At 53.9% G+C, this 27,164-nt stretch overlaps 9 protein-coding genes across 9 annotated transcripts; 6 read left to right on the top strand and 3 right to left on the bottom strand.

Moving 5' to 3' along the window:
* Positions 1-1,248: 1,248 nt before the first annotated feature.
* Positions 1,249-3,956, top strand: PG998_011118 (uncharacterized protein; the record flags this gene model as incomplete). Its single annotated transcript, XM_066877934.1, has 2 exons — positions 1,249-3,787; positions 3,910-3,956. 2 exons carry the CDS (start codon positions 1,249-1,251, stop codon positions 3,954-3,956), a joined length of 2,586 nt encoding a protein of 861 aa, XP_066726988.1.
* Positions 3,957-5,010: 1,054 nt separating this feature from the next.
* PG998_011119 (uncharacterized protein) lies at positions 5,011-5,477 on the top strand (the record flags this gene model as incomplete). Its single annotated transcript, XM_066877935.1, has 2 exons — positions 5,011-5,112; positions 5,244-5,477. 2 exons carry the CDS (start codon positions 5,011-5,013, stop codon positions 5,475-5,477), a joined length of 336 nt encoding a protein of 111 aa, XP_066726989.1.
* A 587-nt stretch (positions 5,478-6,064) lies between these two features.
* Positions 6,065-6,665, bottom strand: PG998_011120 (RraA-like protein; the record flags this gene model as incomplete). The annotated part of the gene is made up of 3 exons (XM_066877936.1): positions 6,065-6,280; positions 6,355-6,529; positions 6,622-6,665. 3 exons carry the CDS (start codon positions 6,663-6,665, stop codon positions 6,065-6,067), a joined length of 435 nt encoding a protein of 144 aa, XP_066726990.1.
* Positions 6,666-7,092: 427 nt separating this feature from the next.
* Positions 7,093-7,761, bottom strand: PG998_011121 (polyketide cyclase dehydrase; the record flags this gene model as incomplete). Its single annotated transcript, XM_066877937.1, has 1 exon — positions 7,093-7,761. The coding sequence occupies one exon, from the start codon at positions 7,759-7,761 to the stop codon at positions 7,093-7,095; it is 669 nt and encodes a 222-aa protein (XP_066726991.1).
* A 938-nt stretch (positions 7,762-8,699) lies between these two features.
* On the bottom strand, positions 8,700-12,555 carry PG998_011122 (uncharacterized protein; the record flags this gene model as incomplete). The annotated part of the gene is made up of 8 exons (XM_066877938.1): positions 8,700-8,917; positions 9,018-9,042; positions 9,173-10,297; positions 10,348-10,454; positions 10,537-11,152; positions 11,207-11,461; positions 11,646-11,690; positions 11,749-12,555. The coding sequence occupies 8 exons, from the start codon at positions 12,553-12,555 to the stop codon at positions 8,700-8,702; spliced, it is 3,198 nt and encodes a 1,065-aa protein (XP_066726992.1).
* Positions 12,556-13,892: 1,337 nt separating this feature from the next.
* On the top strand, positions 13,893-21,265 carry PG998_011123 (class II myosin; the record flags this gene model as incomplete). The annotated part of the gene is made up of 4 exons (XM_066877939.1): positions 13,893-14,351; positions 14,406-19,684; positions 19,755-20,700; positions 20,771-21,265. The coding sequence occupies 4 exons, from the start codon at positions 13,893-13,895 to the stop codon at positions 21,263-21,265; spliced, it is 7,179 nt and encodes a 2,392-aa protein (XP_066726993.1).
* Positions 21,266-21,883: 618 nt separating this feature from the next.
* Positions 21,884-23,567, top strand: PG998_011124 (uncharacterized protein; the record flags this gene model as incomplete). Its single annotated transcript, XM_066877940.1, has 3 exons — positions 21,884-22,153; positions 22,222-22,392; positions 22,506-23,567. 3 exons carry the CDS (start codon positions 21,884-21,886, stop codon positions 23,565-23,567), a joined length of 1,503 nt encoding a protein of 500 aa, XP_066726994.1.
* A 321-nt stretch (positions 23,568-23,888) lies between these two features.
* Positions 23,889-25,000, top strand: PG998_011125 (uncharacterized protein; the record flags this gene model as incomplete). The annotated part of the gene is made up of 2 exons (XM_066877941.1): positions 23,889-24,707; positions 24,758-25,000. 2 exons carry the CDS (start codon positions 23,889-23,891, stop codon positions 24,998-25,000), a joined length of 1,062 nt encoding a protein of 353 aa, XP_066726995.1.
* Positions 25,001-25,601: 601 nt separating this feature from the next.
* PG998_011126 (thioesterase-like superfamily-domain-containing protein) lies at positions 25,602-27,161 on the top strand (the record flags this gene model as incomplete). Its single annotated transcript, XM_066877942.1, has 5 exons — positions 25,602-25,706; positions 25,769-25,855; positions 26,065-26,711; positions 26,825-26,975; positions 27,111-27,161. 5 exons carry the CDS (start codon positions 25,602-25,604, stop codon positions 27,159-27,161), a joined length of 1,041 nt encoding a protein of 346 aa, XP_066726996.1.
* Between the last annotated feature and the right edge of the window lie 3 nt (positions 27,162-27,164).

Here is a 27,164-nt window from a genome sequence, read left to right on the forward strand (position 1 = left end):
GCCACGGCATCTTGGCGTGGTCAGGCACAAGGGAAAGCACGTTAGTGAGCCCTGTAGCTAGTAGCGCTCAGATCAGGTGCGCTACGACATTACCCCCTCGGACCCTGACTGGCAGGCTGGGTTACTACCTTCCTTTCCACGCCCACGCCCGCGCATGCCGCAGAACCACGCGGGCCACCGGATTTGCTGTCAAGCGTCACTGCGTCACTGCGTCACTCCTTCCCTTGCACTCCAGATGTGACAGATGTGCCCTGTACCCTGTCTGGTCGGTTCTGCTTATTTTCTTCTTCTTCTTCTTCTTCTTCTTCTTCTTCCGCCTCCTACTACTACCGGCCGGGGCAACTAGTAGCTAAAGGTAAGGCAATCACTGCGTAATGAGGTTAGGAGATAAATGTGCCCACCCTAAAGTCCACCTATCAACAGTGGGTTAGGTGCTGGATTGCCCCCTCCCCTTAACCCCCCCTCTTTCTGCTTCTCTGCCAGTGCTCTGCCTCTGTTCTGCCCCTTGTTGGCTTGTCCCATCATCATCGTCCAGTGAAGTCTGCCAAGCCTCTGCAAAAGTAGCGCCTACCTGACATATCTGATTGATCACTGATCCACTGTGGTGGCACGCCCCGGCACCTCGGAATTTGTGCACACCACCCGCATTTTACTAACTCCTCCAAACCTGTCTCTGCCTGCTGTCCCGTCCCGAACTTGTTTCCCGTCTCCTCTGCTCGACTGCCTAACTAACCATACTTCTTCTGTGCCTGTGCGTTTCCTTGCATGTTACTGCGGCCTAGCCACCTATCACTCCTCCCCCTCCAGTCACCCCCCTCTCTCTCCCGTTCCCAGACGAGGAACACCACGAACGAACCCTTCCCAGCTCGACGGGAGCTGGCGCATGGCGAGCGCTGTATCCTGACCCAATCCTGGGTTCAATGATGCATCTTCGCCTGCTCCGCTGCACGCTTACCCGATCATTAGCGCTAGCCACAACATGATGGCGCAGACCGAAACCCGTTTCGATAGCACTATCGTAGAAGTCTTAGCGAACGACATTCGGCCGACGTTTATCGTCGAGCTTCCCGAATTGGGAGCCTCCCCCAGCAGCAGCCGCTCAATATCGTCCACGTCAATTCGGCCCTGCAATCGAAACCAGGTCTGCACGATGAAGTGCAAAGGGTTGCCCACAGTGGCCATGGGAGGTTCTTGGCTTGGATCGGTGGCAACGACACATTAGATGGAGACACGAGATCCAAAACTTTTATGCACCACGACATCTGCTGGTCGCGTACGCCTTTCCGCCAGAAATGGGTCATCGTGGGGTGTAACAAACAGGTGGCCCATAACAAAGCCCTCGTCAAAGAGCAGATCGCCGTCAAGACCAAGGAGGCAAACGAGTCGATCGCCCAGTTCCAGTCCATTGCCGAGTTCATTCCAAATGGCGCTTGCTTCGGAGATCGCGAAGGAAATATCACGTTTGCTAATGATGCATGGTACCGTATCATAGGAGTACCAAAGTCTACTCCGCTTGAATCATCCCTCTTTATGGATCGCATTCTCGAGGAAGATAGACACAACTTGACTCGAGCCTGGTCCGAAATGAAACACTCAGGGACCGTTAGCATCGAATTTCGCGTTCGTGGCGATAGTGACTACCCTCTGCATCCTCCCATCGGAAGCTCCCCGAGCCTGGAGAAAGCCGGGCTCGATTTCACTGCAGAGAAGCCCAAAACGCGCTATATATCAGCAGCGCTCAAGGGCGAGCTATCGCCTGATGGCACGGTTGTGCGGGTCCTGGCCTGCCTGACAGATGTCACTCTCTACAAGCTGGCGCTCGAGGAGGCCCTGCGGCATGCTCAGCAACACCAGAACTTCAAGGAAATGGCCGAATCCGCAACCGTCGGCATGTATGAGTTGAACATGGCCGGCCACTTGCAATGGGCAAATACGGCTTTCTACCGGATGTGCGGTCTGGAAAAGGCGGACCTCGTCAACGGCTCCCTGAAACCGTTTGAGTCCTGCGTGGTCGAGGAAGATCTGCCTCTCATCCAGCAATCGTTGGACAGGCTAGTGGCCGGTGGCCGTCACGAGCAGAGAGCCGAGATCCGCTTGAAGAAAACCTGGACTGAAAAGGACAGCGCCGGGAATGAGATCATTGCGCCACGATGGGCATCCGCGACATTCATGCCTGTCAAGAACTCGGAAGACACGATTCAGACATTTACTGGCTGCTTGGTGGATATGTCCTTGCACAATTGGCGGATTGAATCGGAGAGGCAACACAAAGAAGAGGCCATCCGCCGCCAACAAGAGGCTGTAAGGCGACAAGAAGAAGCCATTGAGTCGAAACGACAGCAAGAAAACTTCATCGACATGACATCGCACGAACTCAGAAACCCCCTGAGTGCTATTATACAATGCGGCGACTCCATTCTTGCGTCCCAGACCCAAGTGAGTGAGCTGCTCAACACTTTGCGTTCTGAGCTCCCCAAGACCTCGGTCACTCAATCGATATCAGATCACATCTCGAGAGCCACCAACTTGGTGCAAAATACAATCGAGAGCGCCGAGACTGTTCTAAGCTGTACTCAGCACCAAAGCCGCATCGTGGACGACATTCTAACCATGTCCAAGATGGACTCAAACTTGTTGTCTGTTACCCCAACGACGGTCAATCCCATCTTGATTGTGAAAGAAGCGTTCAACATGTTTCGGGTAGAGGCTCGAAGCGTAGACATCAATCTTACGATGACAGTGGACCCTTCATATACCGACCTTAACATTGAGTTTCTCGACCTCGACCCTTCGCGACTCAAACAAGTTCTCATCAACCTCCTGACCAACGCGCTGAAATTCACCAAAAACCAAGCCCAAAAGGAAGTGTCGATAAGAATGAGCGCTTCCAAGAGTCGGCCCCGAGATGGGACCTCGTCTGTACAGTTTATTCCTCGCACGCTGGAAGAGCCGCAGGAGCCTCAGCGAGTGCAAACTGGAGTTGAGAGCACCTTTTTGATGTTCGAAGTCAAGGACAGCGGACAAGGACTGAACGATGCTGAGAAGAAGTCGCTATTCCAGCGGTTCGTCCAAGCGTCGCCCAAGACTCACGTCAAATACGGCGGCTCTGGGCTGGGTCTCTTTATTTCAAAACGCCTGACCGAGATGCAGAACGGGGCCATCGGGGTAGCATCTGAGCCTGGTCACGGATCCACCTTTGCCTTTTATATAGAGGCACATGTTCCCAGTGATGCAGCAGCTCAAGAAGCCCGGGAAACGAATAGGAATCTCGAGAAAATACTCAAGACCCCCACCGGCACCCCGTCCATGGTAGTAAACCACGACGGCACTACTACAGAGGAGAAACTGATACGCGGGGTTCTTATAGTGGAGGACAACCTGGTCAACCAGAAGATCACGCAACGTGCCTTGAAAGAAAGGGGCTACAACGTGCAGGTTGCGAACCACGGATTGGAAGCACTGGAGCTGTTGGAGAAGACGGATCGTCGTGGGGGTGACTTCCCGTTGTCCGTGATTATGATGGACATGGAAATGCCAATTAAGGACGGGCTGAGTTGCACAAGGGATATTCGTGAGATGGAGGTGGAGGGTAAGCTGAAGTCGCCTCGGATCCCCATCATTGCCGTGTCAGCCAATGCAAGGATGGAGCAAATCGAAGAAGCGAAGGCCGCGGGATGCGACGACGTCCTGGTGAAGCCGTACAGGATACCGGAGCTCATCACTACGATGGAGAAAACGGTACGCAGGCTGAACATGAACAAGAAAGAAAGGGGGAGGGTACGGAGAAGTAAGTGCTTACCTATGCCTTCGGGCTTCCTATCAGTACATAGGGACGGAATTCCGATGCTGTGTAGGAGAATCGAGGGGACTGTTGCACAGCTAGATGGTCTAAACCCGAATATTTTACAGGAACGGAGAGTCAAAACACTGCATTGGTTGCGTTGCTGTTTGATTAGATACCCCTGTGCGAAAGACGGAGATATACAGTTGCAGGGACGCCAATATGGATGTGTGAGCTGAAGGGGGATCTTGACGTGAAGACATAACATCCCGTGGAAGATACGATGTGGCTATGAACGGTTTGGCAGTTGTACCTGACGCTTGTGCCCCTGGGAAGACGGTCGGTGAATAAGAAACATTATGTACCATCTTAGTGATCCCGCGTGCATACCTGGCCTTTTTCCACGTCGACATGTGCGAAGAGGCCGGGCTTCGCGGCATTGCAATGCTGCTAAGGGGTTCTGCATGCGATGCAGCAAATCCGTGGTATGGTCACGGAGGTTGATGAGCTTCTCTCTTGGGCAGGAAATAAAGTTGGACGATGATTCATGCTGTGTCCCCGGATTATTCCAACGTTAGTATGATCATGGCAATGCTATGCGCGTACGCCCTGGCCGGTGAACCCCCACACTCATGTCCGTGGTCGTGTGTAAGCGGGACAATCGTCAACCCGTTTCAGGCATATTGGACTTTCTGCATTTCTGCAAGGGCAGCAAGGGCTGCCATCAAAGCTGACGTTACCAGGCAAAGCAGAGGGAGAAGGCACCAAATAAACTGCTTATCTGAGCTCTTTGTCGACCTGAGTTGACATGACGTGGCTGTCCTCCCGTAGGAATCCTTGCTTAGGGTTGGGGATCGGCAATTCGCATAGCCCGAACACCCGCAGAGACGGGAAGGATCTGCATCCCGCTCGGGACAAGCCAATTTAGAGTGCCTTACTACGGGGTAGGGCCAAGGAGAAGGATCCCGATAGCATCCGTGGGCGGCGTAATTCGAGGGCCTTGAAGGAAAGACAAGTCGGTCTGTAAGCAGTCATACAGCAGGTTTGCCTTCTTCCGGTCCAAGCACATAAAAGGCAATGCCCCCGTCGTCATCAAACGTTAAAGGAGCTGTCTTTGGACAAGAAGACAAGTCAAGTTCCAGAGCAGCAGTTAAAGAAAGCATCCCCAGCAAACGCAAACATTCAACAGACAGGCTTACTTAGGCACAGCACTCAAGTCGAGAACCAACATGGCGCCCATACACAGAGTCACTATGTTCAAGCTGCCTGATACATCAGCGCAGCAGAAGCTCATCGACGCTTACACGACCCTCCTCAAGGATCAGAAGAAGGTTAGTCTGAACTAACGATACGATATTCAGATAGAACAATCAGTTCTACGCACTCCTTACTCTTTCTCTATCTCACGAACATAATATAACAAATCCACATGCGCTCCGTATATTGATGGGAGAAACTACAGGACGGCAAGCCCTACATCCTGCACATGACGGCCGGCGAGGCAATGGCGGATCCGCGATCGCAGGGCTGGACCGTCGTCAGCAAGGCTGAGTTCGCGAGCCTCGACGATATGCGCTACTATGACGACCAGTGCGAGGCGCACGCAGCGCTCAAGAACTACGCCAAGGGCCTCGGGATTCAGGGCGGGCCCGCGGGCGTCATGACGGTGTACTACGAGGCCGGTGCCAGCCTGTGATCAAAGGAGGGTGTATGGACTTTGCGTGCTCCCCTCATTCACGAAAGAAATGCGTTGCTTGTCTTTTGGTGGTTGGCCATGGAAAGGCAGTAGCACCACCAAAGGATCGCCAGGTTGACTGCATGACTTGTTCATAAAGCATTCGATACCTCCCTGCTCTTGTCTATCTACAAGAAGTAAGAAGAATGATGAACAAAAAGAAAACCCGTGTTGCTATCTCGGTTATCAGCCACTTCTCTCATGTGTCTGTATCTGCATGTGAAATCCTTCTGCTGCTCTCACCGGCTGCGAGCCTCCATCCATGGTTTGAACGTCCACCTATCCCTAAGCTTCACGAGCGGAACTTCTTGCTAGCCTCACTAAACCCCATGCCCCCCGGATAGCCTGCGCCATCTTCTCGTCCGCTTCGACCTGCTTCTTCATGAGAGGCAGAGCCTGCTCCGCCACCTCGACCGGCAACACCACGACCCCGTTCACGTCGCCGATGAGATAGTCGCCGGGCCGGACCGTCAGCAGCATCCCCTCTTCTCCTTCTCTCCCCTCTTCCAGCTGCTGCAGCCTCACGGGCACGTTGACGGCCGCGACCTTCAACAGCGGCGCGGGGGCGCCGTGCCGACGTCGCGAGCAAAGACGGGAAACCCCAAGGCGCGCTGCTCCTGCACGTCGCGGAACCGGCCGTCGATGACGGACCCCGCGGCGCCCAGAGCCTGCGCCCGCGTCGACATCAGGCCGCCGTAGACGGCGTTGGGTGTGCCGGCGGGCGCCGAGACGAAAACGACGGCTCCCGCGGGGACGCTGTCTATCTGTAATTTCGTTTTCTATGTCAGGGTGTTTGTGTATGTGCATGTGCACGGCAAAAGACGACCATGCCACGTACGTAATGGGTAGGGAGCTTCGGCGCCGGATCGTCCAGCGGCACGTATTTGACCGTGTAAGCCGGGCCCACGATCTTGGTGTGACCGTCTTGCCGATGGGGCGACCACATGGTCAGGCCGGGGAGGAAGCCGCCGTTGCGATATTTGAGCTTGCAGAGAGCGTCTGAGACATCGCACCTAATGCGACCGACAGTAGTCTCCAAAGTGAGTAGAGTATATCACAAGCATTGGGACATGGAATCTGGGTAGTAGCAGTAAGAGATCCTTACGTTGTGTAATCACGAAGCGCCCTGATAATGTCCTCTTGAGCCATGGTGACGAACTGTCGGGTCTGATGGTGCTGAAGACGGTTTGTACTTGCAATAAGAGAGGTTCTTAGGCGGAAGTTCGTGGCCGATCTGATCATCAAGAAACACGTTTTGTAGCAAGTGGCGTACGGTTGTTCTCAGAGACGGTCGGATTGGAATGAATAGGCAAGTAAGTAGGTATGACGATGACGAGAGTGAACTAGGTTGGGATCATCACATGCCGTTAGCCCGAGACGAGAGCCGGAGCTTCTCTAACGGCCCCGCACACCGCATACATTCGGCGAAAGGGACTCGGGCATGACCCGTGCAGAGAGGTTCTATCAAGACGATTGATTGCCTGGACGAGATTCCAATCATAGTAGATACGAATTGGGAGAGAGGCATGAAGGAGCCCGACATCTCAAAGCAACAAAGCACCCTGATATGTTTCCATTACTGTGCAGCCGCTCTAGCCTCGGCCTCCTTCTTCAAGCCCTCCATCCACAACCGCAGCCCATTGCTCAGCGGCCCCGCCATGAAGGGCCGGATAGCCCAGGCCAGCAAGCCGTGGAAGGTCTCGTAGTTGTAGTACTCGCACCCGCCGTGGCCGTCCTCGACGAATTCCTGCACGCGCTCGGCGCGCACGTGCCACGGGTCCCCCTGCGTCTTCCAGACGACGCGGATGCCCTTTTTCTTGTCACTGCTCCCGCCGTCGTCGCGGACAAACTCCTCGAGCCGCGTGAGCTCCAGGGACGTGTTGCGCGACGACGCGCTCTCCGGGTCCATGTGCACTTCGAAGCAGAACTTGGCGCCCGGCAGGAGCAGGCCGGGCCGGTCCGCGGCCGCGACGCAAGAGGTCAGGTGCTGCGCGAGTGCGACCGGCACCGCCTCGTCCATGGCGGACGCGGGTGCGGGCGTCTCGACCACAACGCGCTGGATCCATTTGTTCCAGGCAGGGTAGGTCGAAGGATCCAAGATGACGCCGAGGCAGACGGCCGGTGCTGCTGCGATGGCGGTTGAGAAGATGGCGGTGGACGAGCCGCCAGGCCCATATTCTGGCGTGGCTATGGTCTCGGCCGCGAAGTCTGGGGCTTGGCCGAGGGGGATCTCTGTTGGCTGCATCGTGAAATGATCTATACAATCGCAACAAGAAATTGATTGGATGTTTTTCCCCTTTGGTGCAGAGGGAGTCGGACTGATGAGAAACGACAGGTGCCAGTTGTTGTTGTTGGTGGTAGAGGTGAGTACACACAAGTACACACACACACACACAGTCATATCATCATCGCACCTTGCCAAAGCTGAATGAACCCTTACTTACTAAGGCACAGACAGGCCGGACTATGCCACGGAACTTTCAACTCCGCGAAAACAAACATGACGATGCTGAATTATTCATCTATTCCCAGTCAATGCTTGATTGGAGCTCACATCATTTGAGTATCTTGAAATGCAATGTATTAAATGGCTTCACCTTGGATAGTCTGTGCCCTGGGTGGCGTCGTCTCACCTATCGCAGCACCAGTCAAGCAGTGTACGATGTCCTTTCCTACTTCTTTTGCTGCACAGCATGCTGGAGCCCTGATCTTGTCCAATATCTGTACACGCTACAACTGTTTTGTCTCCATCTTCACTTGTGTGCTCTCAATGCCTCTTTCGGTCATGCTCTCTTTTGTTCTTTTTTTTTCTCTTTCTCTCTCTCTCTTTTTCTGCCGAATCGGCCTGTTCACCAGCATTACCCCGGGGAATCCCAGCCCAGGACTGGCTAAAGCTGCTCTAACGTACGCTGGCATCATTGCACAGGGGTATCGATGAACGCCGTAAATAGCAACGCCTTCCAACTCTTTCCGGGTGGGCCTAAATGCAAACATCTACGAAGAAATGCATCCGCTTGCGACTCAGCGCGTCGTATGGGACATTCAACGGCATTGCACGCCCAACGTGTGCCGCAGACCAAATGGGGGTAGAAAAGGGGAACTGGCTGGAAGGGGGATATACTACAGGGCTCGGGATAGCACAATAGCTACCACATCTGTCAAGTTAGATTGTGTTGCGTTTACTTAGATGGCGACACCTTCAAGTGGCAAGACTTTAGAGTCATCCCCGCCAAAGAACTCCTTCCGATACTGGAGAATGGCAGACGTGATGTTTTCGAAGTTAACCCGTTTTGGCTCGCTTTTCAGTTCGCTCAGCACCTTTCTCAAGCCGTCAATAAAACGGCCTTTCTGTTCTCCGTTATAGGAGTCGACCGAGCCAAGTTGGGCGATGATGTCCGAGTCTAAGTCCGGCAGAGGTTTAAAGTCAGTCATCCAAAGGGGGAAAACATCCGGGGTCCAGGTGGTGTGTAGCGCAATGTGTATTGAACCGCCTTGACTTACCTGAAGCACGCATATCCGAAAAGTGCTGATATTCGCAGCCAAGTCCGTTCGGGCACGACTCGCGTTCATCGGCAGATGGGCAAAGAGGCGTATTACAGTCAACTCTCCAGCTGTATGTCCCGGATCTCAGACCCCCGGCAACTTCATCCATATACTTTGGGTGGAATCTGTACGCTCGGAAAAACCTCAGAGGGGCTCTGGTACGACAGAAGATCCTCGGAGGACAAGGTAGTGGCTTGCTCTTCAGCCTGTGTCATGGTTAGTGATTTACGCTCCCTTGGTGAGCGGAGTTGTACTTCGCCGCTGGCAGCTTGCGCGGTAGATTTGGAAGCTGGTCCGACGGGTTGGGCCGGGCTTGGCTCGTATGGGTCATCATCGGGAACCTGACGAGCGGTAAGAATCATATGCGTCAATGGTGATAGGGTGTCTACCTCGCCTTCCTCCTCATCTGACAGCTGTATCTTGTCAGTGCTCGAAATCTGGCCCAGCACCGGCTCATACGGATCCTCTTCATCGGCCGATAGGTCAGCGACCGAAGCTTGCAGCGAAGCGTCCGCGTCATTGGCCACTTCTATGGCCGTTTGGGGCTGTGATTCGGCCAGGGAAAGGCTTGTGTCGGGCCCATTGGCCTCTTTCTCCTGCACAGCCTCGTTGGAAGAGTTTCCCGATGCTTCCTTGACATTCGGTACCGCTTGCTCTAATGACGGGAGACTATTCTGTCTGATCAGGGAAGGCGCAGCCGTCTCTCCGCCCCCGACTGGCTCGATATTGATATCCTCTCCTTCATCACTGGATGAATCAGATGAATCGATGTCCATATCGGACTTCTCGCTAGAAGATACCGGATCTTCTGTTGCTTCTGGTCGGGACACGGCCTCTTTAGGCGACGGAGCTCGAATGCTGCTATGGCTCGGCACCAGAGGGGCGACGCGGCTTTGTGTCGTGCCCGTCGCAGGTAACTCTGAAGAGGAGGTGTCTGTATTTGCAACGGACTCCTGAACGGCAGATTGCGGCCGCTTATAGTCGTTTGCGCAGGACTGATCTGGGGTTGGGAGTGGAGACGGCGCGGTAGGATTGAAGATGTCTACATCAATGTCCTTCAGCGCATCCATCTCAGCACTCAATTTGTTCCGCTCCTCCAGTCTCGCCTGCACCTCCAACTCTACCTGGGCTGCTTCCATTTGGAGCTGCTTTAGTCTTTGTTGCTTCTCTTGCAGTGCAGCATCAACAATCGGAAGGTGATAGCTGGAAATTCTCTCGCGTCTTTCGACCTTTTCCCTCTGTGTAGCCTTGGCAAGTTCCGAGGACTTTGGTAGCTTAAGGGACGAACCCAAAGTCGGGGCGGGGAAGCGGCAGCTACCGGTGTGACTGAACCATTGGGCTTCTTCGCCGCCTTTTTCGCCTCGGCCTCAGCAATTCTCTTTTGGCTTCTTCGATCTGTTTATGGAGAGAATCAAGTTTGTGGTTGTGCTCGGGGGAGTTTGAACTGGGCTGGATTTGTGCCGCCAATTCGGCGCACTTGACAAAGGCGGAAACGTCCCCAGCGAGTTGGACTGGCTCGGGGTACCACCACCAATGGTCTGTATGGCAGCACCAGGAGGCCCGTCAATCGGGGACCCAATGTCCATCTCAACATCCTCGTCGTCATCGTCTTCTTCTTCGCTGACGTCAATGATCAAACGCTCCTGGGTTCGTGTACGTTTCAGCATACTATTACCAGAAGAATAACCACCATCAAAGTCAGAGGCGACAGGCCTTTTTAAATTGCGGACTGCAACAGTCGGCTGAGACAATGAAGGCAAAGTGAGGCCAGGCACTTTGGTTGCTGGAGACCCAATTGGCACATCGATCTTGGGCGAGTTCTGCTTGGATCTTTGAGGCGTGGCAGCGGTACCGGAATCGGGTGCAGGCCTCTCTGATTGCACTCGAGATGTCGCATTAATCGACGTTTGTTGTGTGGTTGCTTGTTCCTGTTTCCTTTTTGCCTCAGCTTCTTGCGCCTTCCTAAGCGCGGCAAGTTTTTGCTGCAACTTCAAGGTATTCTCGGCCTTGGTCTTTGCCTTAAGCTGTGCGGATGATTCAACAGGCTTCGGAGCGGCAATGGCTGCTGCAACAGGTGAGATCGGCGTTGTAGTCTTAGCCGTGTCTTGCGCCGCGGCGCTCTTTTTGCTTTTTCTCTGCTAACATACGCGCGATTTTGTCCTTGCGTTCCTCGGCCTTTTGTCGGCCATGTTGACGCGAGTAGCACCGTTCGTCTGGCTGTCAGATTGATCGGAAGTTTGTGCTGGCAAGGTGGGCGATGTGACTTCCTGGGGTGATGTCTGAGTTGCCGGTTGTTGGTGATTCTGCGAGCTTGATTTGGTAGATGGTTGGGGTGGCTTCTGGGTAGGCATATCCAACCCCAAATCTGCGAACAAATTCTTGACAATTTCTGGATCAAGCCCCTCGTCAATGTAATTTTGATATCGAACCTTCAGCGGCCATAGCCCCAAGATCGCTTCCTGGGCTTTCTTTTTGCTTCAGCCACGGACTTGTAGGGTGTACTGGACGCCGATTGTGACTGTGCAAAACTCGACAGTTGCCCATCCGGTGTCCCAAAACCATTAGGCTTATATATTGTGGAGGTACGTTGAGTGGTAGATGAGCGGACAGGTTCTGGAGTCGATAAAGTGCCTGCACAATGTCAGTTGGTGAAAGGTACTAATAGGGTACTGGACCTGAATAAACTCACGTTCTGCCCTAGGTGGTGCCATGGCAATGGCGGGGGCTTCTTTCTGTACTTCTCTGGGGGAAAGGTAGGGCGAATAAGACCCAGAGCGGTCTCGAACTCGCACAGCATCAGATTCGCTATACTCACCAGGGGAATATTCCTCATCATCTTCTTCGACAGCAGGCAGTGAGGCCGAAGTACTATCATTGTTGACTTCCCCTTGCTAGACCCAGTATCGTAGATGGAGGATTCATCGGCATCGCCCGCACTGCCTTGGTTATCAACAGCCGTGCTTGATGGCCTAGAGGCTTGAGCAGGCTTGGCGTTCACGGCATGGGTAGAGTGTCCTGGCTCATATAAATCCTCAAACTCGCCTTCGCTTAACTCGCCCTCCTCCAAGACTTCGCTGTTGCCAGCAGTCTGAGCAGAGCGCGCACCAGATTGGGAGGCATCAGCAGAGACAGGTGCTTGAAAATTCGGTTGCTGCTTGCTTGCCTTTTGCGGACGAAAGTCGTTGGGGACATTAGGTGCCTTGGGAATAGTGACATCGCCGGGACGCCACAATGTATCATTTGAAGTTGGGTAGGCCGGCGCAGCTACAGACGAAGGGAAACCACCGCCCATGCCCAGGCCTGGTATCCTGCTACTATTCTGTTCGAATGAGTTGTTCGTAGCGGCGAAGTTACCCGTGATAAAGGCAGGATTCGGTGCCTGTGGCATTGCTCCATACGACAAGCCTGGGGGTTGGTTGGCATTCGGTATATACTGAAAATTCTGCTGCGATTGCTGACCAGTATACTGGCCATACGCGTAGGGCGGCTGCGACATCTTCGAGGACGTTTGTAAGACAGGATTCGACTGAGATGAAAGTATTCGAGTTTCAGTGCGACCACAACGAAGCGCAATTAACACGGATTGAACAACGCTACTAGCATAACTGGACTCTTTAAGGATGGAACTCTTTGTTCGCCGGCTAAGATCGCGATCGAAAAGTCCTGTTGGTCAGATACACGAAATGCAAGCCAGGTTCAGGCAGATCGCGCATGGCAAGATGCCCTGGGTGAAAGCCAAGACGGGCTGCGACTGGATGAAGTCGTCTCGTCCACCAGGTAGAAGTTGCGAAGAAGATGTTGGAGAGCGCTACAGAAGGGAGGAATCGTGTCCACGCGCGACTGAATCGGTCAAAGCAAATGTGCAGGAGCAACTCAATCTTCTCGATCATTCAGCAACAAGCTGGAGGTAGATACGAGGCAGATGAACTTGACGCGGTATACAGGTGCTATGCGCCTTTTCGCGGGTGGTGATGATGGGTGGTGATGTTGGTCAAAATGAGCAAATGCACCCCCGGATGGAAATTCAATCAAACGTCTAAACCTTGTTGGCGGTCCGAACACTCAAGTTAGTCGGAAGGAAAAACGTGAAGCACACGGTACGGAGTACATGTGCAAGCCTATGTATTAGTATGCTAGCACGGATAGGGCTAGATGGGACTCTTCGACAAAGGCGATCTTCCATTGGCAGAATCTTGGAAATGGAATCAAGCAAAACTGGAGGGGCAGCCAGGCTTGCCGCTCGCCAGGACAGGTAGCAGGGTAAGCACCGACCTCCGGCTGGGCTGAAGTGGTAGCTGGCCGGGCTGGCGTCAACCACTCAATCACTCACTAACCACTAGCCTTAAGCGGTGTGCTACCTTTGCCTTGTTTACATTGATCGGTTGCTATGTAACCATTTGGGCCGACATCATCACCATCTTGATCTCGATCTGGCGATAGCGCCCTTTGAGCACTCTGCACGACTGCCCTGCCTGCCTGTCGACCTATCTCCCGACTTACCTACCTATCTACCTACCTGCCGGGATAGCTACCGTCGAATGAACTAATTCAGCCCACGACACGCACTCACGAGGACCATGATATTGACGATAGCTCTTCGCTTCTTCTCATAAGCTTCCTGTTCCGGAAACATTTTGGTTTCCCGCTTAATGGCATCCGTGGTGCAGCGGACACATGATTTTGCAATACCCGCCCTTCACCTTTCCTTTTTCGCATTTCGGCGCACGCAGGACCTGCATAGGAGGAGACCGTCAACTCCAAGTTGGCTTCCACTTACTGAACTTAACACAAACCACAACATAGTCGGCCCAGGCTGCCCGCGATAAACCCGCCATGTCGCAACGGCGCAACAACCCTTTCGCCAGGGCTGGCCCGCCATCCCCGGGCCTGAATTCGATAGGCGGCATTGCTGTTGCTGGCCGGCCAAAGTCCACCCTCTTTTCACCCGGCTCACCATTATCCAACAAATCGACGCCCCCAGCCCACACTCGAACTCAATCCCAATCCTCCATGCCCGCCGCTTCGATACCGACAGCGACAGGCGGCGGAACGCGGCAATTTCGCAGCGATTCCAGAAGCAGCACCCCCAACACCTCCACGTTCGCTCCATCCTTTATCAAGACTGAGGACCTCAGAAGGAGTATAGATGTCGTTAAGGGCATTGAGGGAGAAAATGACTTTTCGGGCAAGAGATACGTGTGGCTTAAAGATCCACAGGCTGCATTTGTCAAAGGCTGGGTGGTGGAGGAGATGGATGGTGGCAAGATCCTCGTCCAATGTGATGATGGCAGCGTATGTCCCCCGAATATGTACTGACTACTATTCGCCTGCTAATGCAAAATGAAGCAACGAGAGGTCGATGCCGAGAGCGTGGATAAGGTCAACCCTGCCAAATTCGACAAAGCAAACGACATGGCAGAGCTGACACACCTCAACGAAGCTTCGGTTGTGTACAACCTCCACACGAGGTACCAGGCCGATCTCATATACACCTATTCGGGGCTCTTCTTGGTGACGGTAAACCCGTATTGCCCGCTGCCGATATACACGACCGAGTACGTCAACATGTACAAGGGCCGCAACCGCGAGGACACAAAGCCCCACATCTTCGCCATGGCAGACGAGGCATTCCGCAACTTGGTTGACGAAGGCGAAAATCAGAGTATCTTGGTTACTGGAGAATCGGGCGCTGGCAAGACAGAAAACACCAAGAAGGTCATCCAGTACCTCGCAGCAGTGGCTCACTCAGAGTCCCCGTTGAAGACTCGAGGGCAGCATTCCAATCTCTCCCAGCAGATCTTACGAGCCAACCCGATTCTCGAGGCCTTCGGGAACGCTCAAACGGTCCGAAACAACAATTCTTCTCGATTCGGAAAGTTCATCAGGATCGAGTTCAATCGCGCGGGCGCAATCGCGGGCGCTTTCATCGACTGGTATCTACTGGAAAAGTCACGAGTTGTCCATATCAACTCGCAAGAGCGAAATTACCACATCTTCTACCAGCTTCTGAAAGGAGCGGACCGGAAAATGAGGAGTGAATACTTGCTTGAGGGTATGGGAGTAGAGGATTTCGCCTATACTCGAGATGGCCATGACACTATTGTTGGAGTATCTGACCGCGATGAGTGGAACTCTTTGCTGGAGGCCTTCCACGTAATGGGATTTTCCGAAAAAGAGCAAGATTCCATACTGCGAACCATCGCTGCAGTTATGCACCTTGGCAATGTAACGGTAATCAAAGAAAGCCGAATGGCCGACCAGGCACGGCTCGCATCGGATGCCAAAGAGGTTGCGGCCAGAGTATGCAAGCTTCTTGGCATCCCGTTGGAGCCATTCTTGCAAGGCCTACTACATCCAAAGGTCAAGGCCGGCCGTGAGTGGGTCACCAAGGAGCAGACTCCGGATCAGGTGCGACTCAGCATTGACGCACTCGCCAAAGGTATATACGAGCGTGGCTTCGGTGACTTAGTTACGAGGATCAACCGCCAACTTGACCGCTCCGGCATGGGTCTAGACGACTCCCACTTCATCGGTGTCCTTGATATTGCTGGTTTCGAAATCTTCGAGGAAAACAGCTTTGAGCAACTCTGCATCAACTACACAAACGAAAAGCTCCAGCAGTTCTTTAACCACCACATGTTTGTCTTGGAGCAAGAGGAGTATGCTCGTGAGCAAATCGAATGGAAGTTTATCGATTTTGGTCGCGATCTGCAGCCCACGATTGATCTCATCGAATTGCCCAATCCTATCGGTATCTTCTCATGTCTGGACGAAGACTGCGTCATGCCCAAGGCCACAGACAAGTCTTTTACCGAGAAGTTGAATTCCCTCTGGGACCGGAAATCCAACAAGTATAGACCTTCAAGGCCTGGCCCTAAGCACGGCTTCATCTTGACACACTATGCTGCCGAAGTCGAATACTCGACCGAGGGCTGGTTGGAGAAAAACAAGGACCCCTTGAACGACAACGTCACTCGACTGTTGGCTGCTTCTACCGATAAACATGTGGCGACCCTGTTCGCAGATTGTGCAGACTCTGAGGACGACAACGTTGGTGCTCGCAGCCGGGTCAAGAAAGGACTGTTCCGTACTGTGGCGCAAAGACACAAGGAGCAACTGTCGAGTCTAATGGCTCAACTTCACTCGACTCACCCGCATTTCGTTCGGTGTATTTTGCCCAACCACAAGAAACGCCCGAAGCAATTCAATGCGCTTCTTGTTTTGGATCAGCTCAGGTGTAACGGTGTCCTTGAAGGCATTCGAATCGCCAGGACTGGGTTTCCAAATCGCTTGCCCTTCGCCGAGTTCCGTCAACGGTACGAGGTTCTCTGCAAGGATATGCCTAAGGGATATGTCGAAGGACAAGCCGCAGCTGCGATGATTCTGAACAAGCTCTCGCTGGATAAATCTCTCTACCGGGTGGGCTTAACTAAAGTCTTCTTCCGCGCCGGAGTGCTGGCGGAGCTCGAGGAGCAACGTGACGCCCTGATCGCTGAAATAATGTCTCGCTTTCAGTCAGTCGCCCGCGGATACATACAACGCCGTGCGGCTTACAAACGTCTCTACCGTACAGAGGCCACCCAAGTCATTCAACGGAACTTCAACGTGTACCTCGACCTATGCGAAAACCCATGGTGGCAGCTTCTTATTAAGATGAAGCCGTTATTGGGTGCAACTCGTACAGCCATTGAGGTTAAGCGAAGAGACGAAAAGATCAAGCTCCTCAACGAACAGATGCAACAAGAAGCCGAAAACCGTCAGCGTCTGGAGGATGAACGACGTAACTGTCACACAGAGCTGGTGCGGATCCAGCAGACCCTGGAGAGTGAGAGAGCATTGGCACTGGACAAGGAGGAAATCTTCAAGCGACTCCAACAACGCGAAGTCGAGCTCGAGGATAAATTAGCCGGTGCCATCGAGGACCAGGAGAGGCTTGAGGACCAGCTGGACGATCTCCTCGATGCCAAGAAGCGCGCAGAAAACGAGGTCGACAAATACCGGTCACAGCTCGAACAAGCTGCAGCCTTAATAGCCCGATTAGAAGAAGAGAAGACTTCTCTAGGTGGACGAGTCGAAGGCCTGGAAGCTGAGATCCGCGATGTCTCCCAGAAGCAAGCCGATCGGAGTGCACAGGAGAAGGTTCTGGAGGACGAGGTGAGGATGCTGCAAAGTCAGCTATCCCTCAAGGATCGCAAAGTTCGAGATCTCGAGGGCAAGCTTCTCAAATCCGATCAGGACTCTGATGTCAAGCTCGCAGCTGCCCACAAGGAGCTTTCATCATTGAGGTCTCGCGAACAACACCTCTCCCGAGAGAACAAAGATGTGCAACAGCAGCTATCCCAACTCTCCAAAACATCAACTGACTACGAGGATCTGGTGCGGAAGAAGGAAAGCGAACTCGTGGTACTGCGCAGTGATAACAAAAAGTTCCAGATGGAACAACGAGGTTTCGAGGAACAGAAGAAGACACTCCTGGCAGAAAAGGAGAAGACCGCCAACCGCCTGCGCGAAGTACAAGCTGAAATGGTGGCCATGAAATCTCAACAATCTCAGCTAGAGCGGGAGGCTGAGGACGCGAAACAGCTCTTGCAGACCCGTCTATCTGAAGATGCCCAGGCCAACCAAAATTTACAGCTACTCGAGGCTCAGATCAAAGACCTCAAGGAACAGTTGTACACGATCCAGATGGACCTAAGCAGAGAGCGCCAGTCGCGTGACGATGTTGCTCTCTTAGCGGAGCACAAATTCCAATCTCTGAAGCAAGAGCATGAACAGCTTAAGGAGTTCAAGATCGAGATCGAGAAGGAGCTCTATCTGCAACAGGACAAGCTGCGGCGTACCATCGAGGCTCGTGCTACGATCGAAAAGGAACGAGATGAAGCACGGGAAGAGATCAAACGACTTCGTCTTGCCAAATCCGAAGCAGAACAAGCACGAGTACTCGCAGAAGAAGCAGGAGAGCGCACAGCCACCAAGGCTGCGCGTGAGCGCGAGGCGAGTCTGCAAAGAGACCTTGACGCTTCTCATGAGAGACTGAGATGGTTTGAGGCCGAGTGTGACAAACTCAACCATCAAGTTGAGGACCTGAACAAGTTTATGATCGACTCGGGCGACTTTGGCCTCAAGAACGACCAGGCCAAAGAGCGACTAGAACGGGAGCTGGTCACCGTCAAGGGTCGCCTTACGGCGTCTGAAAACGACAACCGTGCTCTCCTAAATAAAATCCAACAAAAGGGTCTCGAGATTGCCCGCTCCAGTTCGAGGGCTAGTGAAGCCTCCCGTGGACAAGTCATGAACCTTCAGCGCGAGAAGACAAGGCTTGAGGAGCAAAATAGCAAACTGAACAAGCAGCTCGGGGATTCGCAATTGACCATTGCCGGGCTGGAGAAGAAAGCCGAAAAGTTGCAGCTCAACCTCGAGGACCTCAACCACAAAATCACCCAAGAAACGAAATCAAATCGCAATGCTGAGAAGATGTCCTCGCAGTCGACTGTACAGCTTGCCGAACTGAATCGCAATCTGGATTCTGAGCGACAACTACGCACTCAGGCCCAAACGACTGTCCGTACAATGCAAGGTACCCTCGACTCACGGGGCAAGGAGATCGAGGAACTTCGCGCACAGCTGCTGCGTGTTTTGAAGGCTGTGGATCCCGAAATTGTTCCTCCAATTCCAGCAGAAGGTGGCCATGATAAGATCATGAGCAAGAACTTTGAGATGATCCGGAAGATCGAGGAATTGCAACAGAACATGCGGATACAGGCAGCAGGCCGGGCTAACGCCGAAGCTCAGCTGGCGGAGATGCGGGCCTCGCGAGGAGACGACATAGGAACGCGACCGAAACTGGAGGAGATCAGCCCTAATGAGGCGCCGTTCAACGGCTCACCAGTACAGAAACGCTCTAAGCTTAACGGTCAAGCCCGTTCCACCGCAACGACCCCGACTCGGCGACTTGGCAATGATAACGATGCTATTCAGGATTCCGGTAGATCCGACAAAACTGCAGATATTCTCAGCTTCAACAACCGCCAAGATCTCAAGACTGAGGTTGAAGAGTTGCAAAATCAGCTGCAGATAACGCAGATGCAGAACCGGCACCTGCAAAGTCAGCTTGAGAGATCTACGCCAAGCCAAGAGGTCAACCCATTCGAGGAGAGCCCATCTGTGCGCCGGGTTGCGAAGCTTGAGAAAGCCAACAGCAGGTTGCACGATATGCTTGATGACTCGGCAAAGAAGGTTTCCTACTTGGAAAAGTCCATTAGAACCGGAGAACTTTCTTTGCGCGACATTCAGGCGAAGTCGCACGAAGAAATTCTTGATCTTGTCTATAGTCAGGAAGACTCTCGTCGGTCATTGTTGCACAGTCATAATGATGCTGTCGCCGAATTGACAGACGTAAAAGAGCATTTCGAGAAGATACGACGGGAACGTGCTTCACTCGAGGTAGAGCTACGTGACACTAAGTCGGATCTCCAAGAAATGAGTCTCGCCCGAGAACAGGAAGCGACCGGCCGTAACCAACTGCTAGAAGACTTCGCAGACCTCCAAATCCGTCTCGATGCCGAGGCTTCCAAGTTGGCGGATGTCACCTCAAGCCTCGCCTTGTATAAGGGCCGGGCCGACGAGTACTTCAGCAAGCTTGAACAAGCAGAGATTTCCGTCCTAAAGGCTACTCGTGCTGAGCAGTTTGCAAAGTCTCAAGCTAGGGGAGGCGGATGAGCAATGCGCGGAGATGATGGCGGAGAAGAAGAATATCGATGGTACCTTGGAAGACTTGCAGCGTCAAAACCAGCGACTGGAAGAGAAGCTCGAGGACCTTACCACAGATCACGAAGCTGCCACACAGGCGAAGAAGCGGCTTCAACACGAACTTGAGGACTACAGGAATCAGAGAGCTATCGACGTCGAGGACAAGGAATCAAGTATGGAGCAAACACGCAAGAAGTATCAAGCCGAATTCGCCACTCTCACCAAAGAGCTTGATCTGGCACGCGAAGAAAAGCTTTATAAACAGTCCGAGATTACTCGCTTGCGTGAGGAACTTGACGACCTGAGGTCGAAGTGGGATGACGAAGTCCTCAACAGCTCAACCTGGTCAAAGGAGAAGGCCCGCCTTGAATCTACTCTCTCAGATGTGGTTGCTTCTCGGGATGAGGCCGTCACTGCGCACAACGAGGCCCAAGCCAAGGTAGTATCGCTCTTGTCTCAAGTGCGAACACTACGCACATCAGTCGACGATATGACAGCCGAACGCGATGCCTTGGTTCGCGAGAAACGCAGCGTCGAGGCAAGACTGGAGGAGGCCAAAGCGGGTCTTGATGATTTGGCCAACAGCGAAAGCCCAGCGCTTCGCAACGCTGCCAGCACCGACAAGGTAATCCTCGAGTTGAAGTCGGGCTTGGCGCAACAGGAGGACATCGCAACTGCAGCTGTTGAGAAGATGAGGCGATCGGAGTCCTTGGCGAATGAACTTCAGAAGGAGATTGTCGTTGAGCGCGAGATTGGTACTGAGCTGTCGAAACAAAAGGCTGCCTTGGAGAAGAGCTTAAATGAGATTCAAGTTCGCTTAGTTGACCTGGAGACGAAGGGTTACTCGAGCAGCAGCCACGATATCAAGTTCTTACACAAACGCATCCAAGAGGTTAGCATGATACTTCCCGCAAAGACCCCCCCTCATCACTAAGAAATCCGAATACTAACACAATGTGCAGCTTGAATCACAACTCGAGGAACAGGAAACAGAGAAGTCCAAGTCTCAACGCTCGGTTCGTAACGTTGACCGTATCGTCAAGGACATGCAGTCACAGATCGATCGCAAAGACAAGCAGGCTACTCAAGCCGCCGAGGATGCCGCGAGACTACGGGACAAGATGGAGAAGCTTCTGAAGACGATAGAAGAACTTCAAGCTTCCGAGTCGACCAACCAGATTTCGGCTCGACGGGCAGAGAGAGAGCTCCGGGAGGAAAAGGAAAGGGCGCAGAAGCTGGAGCGTGAGCTCGATGGGTGGAAAGGCCTCCGGATGGAGAAGGGCAGTGTCAACGGCGGGGGAAGTTTGCGTCTCAGCATGTCAGGCCTTGATGGCGGGCGAAGGTCGAGTGCGTGGATGGCGGACGACACGGCAAGTTTGAGTGGCACAGGCGTTGAGGTGCCCAAGCGGAAGAGCAGCATCAGTCGAGCACCTAGCTTGACCAAGGGGTTTTTGTGATTGATTCATTGATTATGTGAGGCGAGCGAGGCTACGTTGATGAAATGATACCTTGGATGATTGGGGCATTGATAAGGGGCGTTTCGAAAGGATGATTGTCAAGTCATATTGGTATTGGGGCTACGTGTAACATGTTAGTGTACATCATTGTGTAATAAGTTACAAGAAGTAGAGAGAGAGATGGCGGCGGCTGATAATGGATATACCTCTTTGGACAGGCTGCAGAAGCCTGGTGTTGCGTTACGCCCCCTCTGAATTCTCTGGAATGCGCTGATACTCGACGAGGGAAGTAGTCTGACTATACGCTTGGTCGAGGTCGCATAAGTACCGTCAATGATATGTATTTTGTTTGCTCAATTCCATGCACACTCTGGGCATTCCCCCACCACCATCATCAGATCCTCGTCAAAATGGGGCTATCAACTCGCCGTGTGCTTCCTACGACGATGAGTGAGCGTGTTAATGTGAGGCTTCGTGTACAGCAATCATCAAGGTGTAAGTTTGATTGCTCAAGGTGTTCGATTCCAACAGCCATTTTAGGGGGCTTGGGGGGGCCTAGACACAGTAGCACATGTTTTCTTATAGATTGAAATGAAAGGGGCTTCTGTTGAATCGACTATGTCTTTACCATCTTCCATCACTCGATACTTACCGTCATTCGCCGGAACGAGCATCTTACAACAACTCCACCGTCACATGTATGTCAAGCTTGAACACCCAAAGCAGGGGGAGAAGCTATTCGACGTTTGGGGCAAGTATTATACGTCGTACGCCGAAGACTACGAGGATTACAAAAGGATATATCGTCACAACATGAACAAGGGGCAAAGTGATTCGCGAAGCTGGAGTGGCAAGCTCCGTGACTACTTCAAGCCCAAAGATGGTGTCGTAAGCACTTACATTAACATCTTCTGCATTATGGCTTTCTATGTCATCTACATTAACCGCTGCCGCAGTGGGACTATTCTTATCCGTCATATTCGTATCCGGCAACCCCCGAGTACGGGTCTCAGCCAGCAAACGCACCATCGCCTGGTGAGCTCCAGGTAGAGGATTCCTCGTCGACTGACGATGAAGAGGGACTGGAAGGGGACGAGGAGGAGTCGAGCTACATTGACTATATCCCTGTGAGGAGTGGGAGAGGGGGCAAAAGAAGAAGACTCACGAGGAGCGGGCCACGAAGAAGAGAATCAAGAAGATGGGCAAGAAATTGGAAAAAAGCTCAAACAAGAACACGAAGAAATTCCTGAAGTACCTGTGGAAGGGCGAGAAGGCACAATGGCAGCAACTGGACCACCTCATGAAATGCACCTGCAATAGCTGCGCCAGAGCGCGGCGGCCACGACCGAAGAAGCTATTCACCTTCAACCTCTTCTCGTGCGCCAAGGGCGGCGTCAAGTTCGGGCCAGCCGACGCCGGACTATCAGAAGGGTCGGGTCATCGAAGCGCCCGTCGCTACCGACACAAGTCGTCCGGGCATCATTATGGGGACGACGATTTGTCGATCCTGTTTGACAAGGACTTATGTACTAATAGACTGCAGCAGCTGTGGCCGTTTTGGGGGGCCTCGCGGAGCGACCGCCGCTCCTCCCACGGCCACGGTAGTAGCACCAGCTCGTCCAGTAGCTGTAGCACCACCAGCACCAGCAGTAACTCCAGTAGCAGTTTCAGTGCTAGTTCCGAAGAGAGCAGCGACACGGACGACGACGTCAAGGATATCGATGGAGTGCTAGTAAGGCGACGATACGGCGGAAGAAAGGGGCTTCCACTGCCTCCGCCAGCGAGCCAAGTCGCAAGCAGTAACAAGAGAGATCAAGCGACGACGGGCATAGTTCCCAGAAAACCAGCGGCAGCTGTCCCGAACACCAACCCGCCTGTCATGCCATCGAGCGGTTCTAGGGCAACGACCTCGCCCGTAGCAACCTCGAGGAACCCAAACCAGCAACAGCCCCGAAGATCCCGAAAGAAAGTACGGTTCTCACCTCAATTCCTACCCTCGCCGCCGGTGAAGAAAGTGCCCAGGGACACGCGGAAGAAACCGGCCGGGTCTCTGCGGGGGATCCTGCAAAGTCCGACGAAGGCCAATCAGCAGCGGCAACAGCAGACGCCACGACAACGACAGACGCCGGTGGCGCCGGCAAGCAAGGCGCTGTGGCGACATGCCGAGAGTCAACGGCGGCGTCGGTGCGACGGTGCTTATACCGAAGCTGATGCTGCCGTCATGAGCAGTGCCATGCCGCCTCATGCATACAGTGGCGGCGCATTGTACTATTACTGGGGCGCCCCCCTCCACTGCTGCTGACCGATGAGCTCACAGTCAATAGTCTTGGTGCTTTGGTGGGGTGAACCCTTGGACACCCAACACCCTTGCCCGTTTAGCTCCCTTATCTTATCGCCAGACCCCTGTCGCCCTGCAAGTGACGATAATTTCGAATTTCGTCGTCGCATCGAGGGGAATGTTGTCAGGCGTGGTGCAAGGTGCTCAACATTACCGTCGCCCCATACCGAGCTGTCTGCCATTTGCATCAAGATGCCGCCGATGACGCAATGATACACGATCAATCATGAACATCGCACCGCTCATTGTACCCCACAGTCAACCTCCTTGAGTCGAAATTTCACCATGGCTGCTCAGATCAAGACGGCTGTCGCATCTGCCGCCAATGGCGCCTTCGTGCCCCGCGCCACCTTCGAAGTCTCGCCGTCCATCGTTCGATCCTATTTCCTCGGCCATCATCAAGGCGCCCTGAACTCCATGAAAAAGATTCTGTCCAACATCGGCCTCGTCATCGAATGCCGCGACAGCCGGGTTCCCCTGACCTCCACGAACCCCCTTCTCGAATCCTCGCTCGCCGGCCGCGACCGCATCATCGTATACACAAAGAGCAGCCTGAGCTTCTTCACGAAAACGTCGCGGCTCAAGCAGAAGCAACAGCACCTGCTGGAGAAGTGGTCCGCCGAGCGCAACGGGCACGTCGTCTTCACCGACAAGACCTCAGAGCGTTCAATCCAGGAACTACTACGCGCCCTGAAGGACCGCGCTCAAGCCGCCGACACCCTGACGGGCCTTCGCGCGCTGGTGGTGGGCATGCCTAACGTCGGCAAATCCTCCCTGCTCAACTCGATGCGGCAGGTCGGCATGCAGAAGCGTGCAGCGGCGCGGACCGGCTCGAGCCCAGGCGTCACGAGGAGCATGGCTTCGCCCGTCCGCGTGATCCCGGAAGACATAAGTGCGGGCATCGACCAGGGCGTCTTCGTAGTTGACACCCCGGGTGTCTTCGTGCCCTACGTGGGCGACGTGAGCGCGATGCTGAAGCTCGCCTTGGTCGGCTGCGTCAAAGACAGCGTGGTGCCGTGGGAGATTTTGGCTGACTACCTGCTATTCAACCTCAACCTACGCAACCCAGACATGTACGCCACGTTCTGCCCGCCTACTAACAACGTCGATGAATTTCTCGACACCATCGCGCTGCGCACGGGCAAGCTCGAAAGGGCGGCACGCCTGCCCGCGAGCTGGCGGCGACTTGGATCGTGCAGCAGTTCCGCAAGGGCAGTCTGGGCCACTTCTGTCTGGATGTCATCAGCGAGGAGAGCCTACAGGCTTGGGCCCGGAAGGGACAGGCCGGGGGCGATGGTGACGAGAAAATCAGCATGACCCGGGCACGGAAACTCGAGAAGGAGGCGCGAAAGGTCAGAAATATCGCCAAGCGGAAAGCCGCAGAGGGCGGATCGTGAAGTACTGTTTTAGAGGCCATGCTGCCATTTTGACAACTACATATGTAAATTATCATCCGTGTATTATTATTATTATTCCCCCATTTATGCCGCGAGCTGCATGGATTCAGGGTCCAATGATGGTCCAAATGCCCATCGCCAATCACGATTACCATGTGCTTGGGTCCGGGTGCTGTCCGGGAGCGCTGAAACCCCCATTGGCGGTTTGGACAGGGATGCCGCGTCCGACCGAACCTCGGCAAAATCCCATGCCCAACGGATCGGCTGTCGCAAATCGTATAGGAGATGAGATGGTGCCAGCTCTGTAGAGACACATCCATTTTAGGAATCTTTCGTTTACCTTGCCATTCTGTTCCATTAGACCTAGAGCCACCGCACCCGTTGCAGACTTATACGTATTTTAATCTTGCTTCGTTTCATTCTCGACTGACTTGTGCTCGACGTGACGGCTAGACGTCTAGCGTGGCGCGCTCCCTCGCCCAGTCTCCAATCTAAAGACATCAATCATTCGAGCTGTCAGACGGCAGAAACATAATTCTTCATCGACGGTTCGCAGCCTGTCCGACTCGCAGCAGCAGCTACTTGTGGCGCACCAGCAAACATGGCGGAACAACGTTCCACACTCGTCAAGCCACCGCCGCTGGACTCGACCAAGGCCCAGATTGAGAATGCGCTGGAACTCACGGATCTGAGTATCATTGGTCCGGTAAGCCATTTCCCTGTTTCCCTCCGAGGCAGCTTGCTAATACTGGGCGTCTGGGCGTCTAGGACATCTTCACCAACACACGTGAGCTGTGGCATCCGCCTGGCGCTCGTGGCATATACGGCGGCGCCGTGATTGCGCAGACGCTCGCAGTAAGTTGATCTTATCGGTGTGAAAACATGTCCAAGAGTTGTGTCGGACCTATGCGCCAGGGATCTGTATCGGGTCATGCCGTCAGGCACAAGCTCTTTCCTGGGGCGTAGGATGGCTAGGGGACGTCACTGAGACGGGGGACCTATGCTCTACACTACATCACAAGAGGAAGACGCCGATACTAACTTACTTCTCCGCTTCCTTCCAGGCAGCGCAGCGTACCGTGCCAGCAGACTTTGTAGTACATTCCTACCACTGCTATTTTGTCTTGGCCGGCGATAGCTCCACGCCCATTTTGTACCACGTGGAGCGGGTGCGAGAGGGCCGTTCCTTCTGCACGCGGACCGTGCAAGCGCGCCAACGGGGCAAGGCCATCTTCACCGTGACCATGTCCTTCACCAAGGAAGGTAGCGGCGGGGCTGCGCAGGTGCGGCATGCGGCCGCGATGCCCGAGGGCGTGACGGCCCCTCCGGACGACTACGACGAGGAGTTTGGCGGCGCCGGCGGCGGGTTCAGCTCGCCCTTCCAGACCTACCGCATCGAGGTCACGGGCAAGGACGGCCCCGCCGAGCAGAAGAAGACGCGCCACTGGGTCCGGGCCCGCGGCCGCATCAGCGAGGAGGGCGGGCACCAGGCCCACCTCAGCGCCCTGGCCTACGTGAGCGACAGCCACTTCATCGGCACCGTCGGCCGCATCCACCGGCTCTGGCGTTTCCCCTTCCCCCATGCCGACCTCGGCAAGGTCCCCGAGCACGTTAGGAACCGCGTCGTCGCCCTCAACGAGTGGGAGGGCATGGGCCCCGTCGAGGAGATGGCGCAGCAGCCATCCATTGGCATGATGGTCTCGCTAGACCAGTTAGTAGTCCTCCTCCCCCTCATATTGTTATGCCGTCGTGCTCCCGTCATTACACGGCATACATCAGCAGCTGGCAGAGAGACGCGTGCTAACTATCAACCCCAATTCACAGCACGATATACTTCCATAACCCCAAAAAGGTCCGCGCCGATGAGTGGATGTTCACAGAAATGGAGAGCCCCTGGTCCGGCGATGGGCGCGGCGTGGTCATCCAGCGCCTCTTCAGCAAAGACGGCACATTACTGGCAACATGTTTTCAGGAGGTGAGTACCCCATGGCATGCCCTTTTACGCATATCATTGCATTTGAAAGCGTGTTGTTGTTTTCTCCTTCCTATGTTTTCCTCTGGATTCAACGTGGGTGTGTCTTGACAGGCCAGCTAATTCGCGATTTTACAGGGTGTTGTACGACTCGCACAGAAAGAGGATGCTAGTCGATCAAAGCTATAGAGG

The sequence above is a fragment of the Apiospora kogelbergensis genome, assembly GCF_038363985.1.
Source record: "Apiospora kogelbergensis strain CBS 113332 chromosome Unknown utg000007l_segment0_segment0, whole genome shotgun sequence".
Classification (NCBI taxonomy): Eukaryota; Fungi; Ascomycota; class Sordariomycetes; order Amphisphaeriales; family Apiosporaceae; genus Apiospora; species Apiospora kogelbergensis.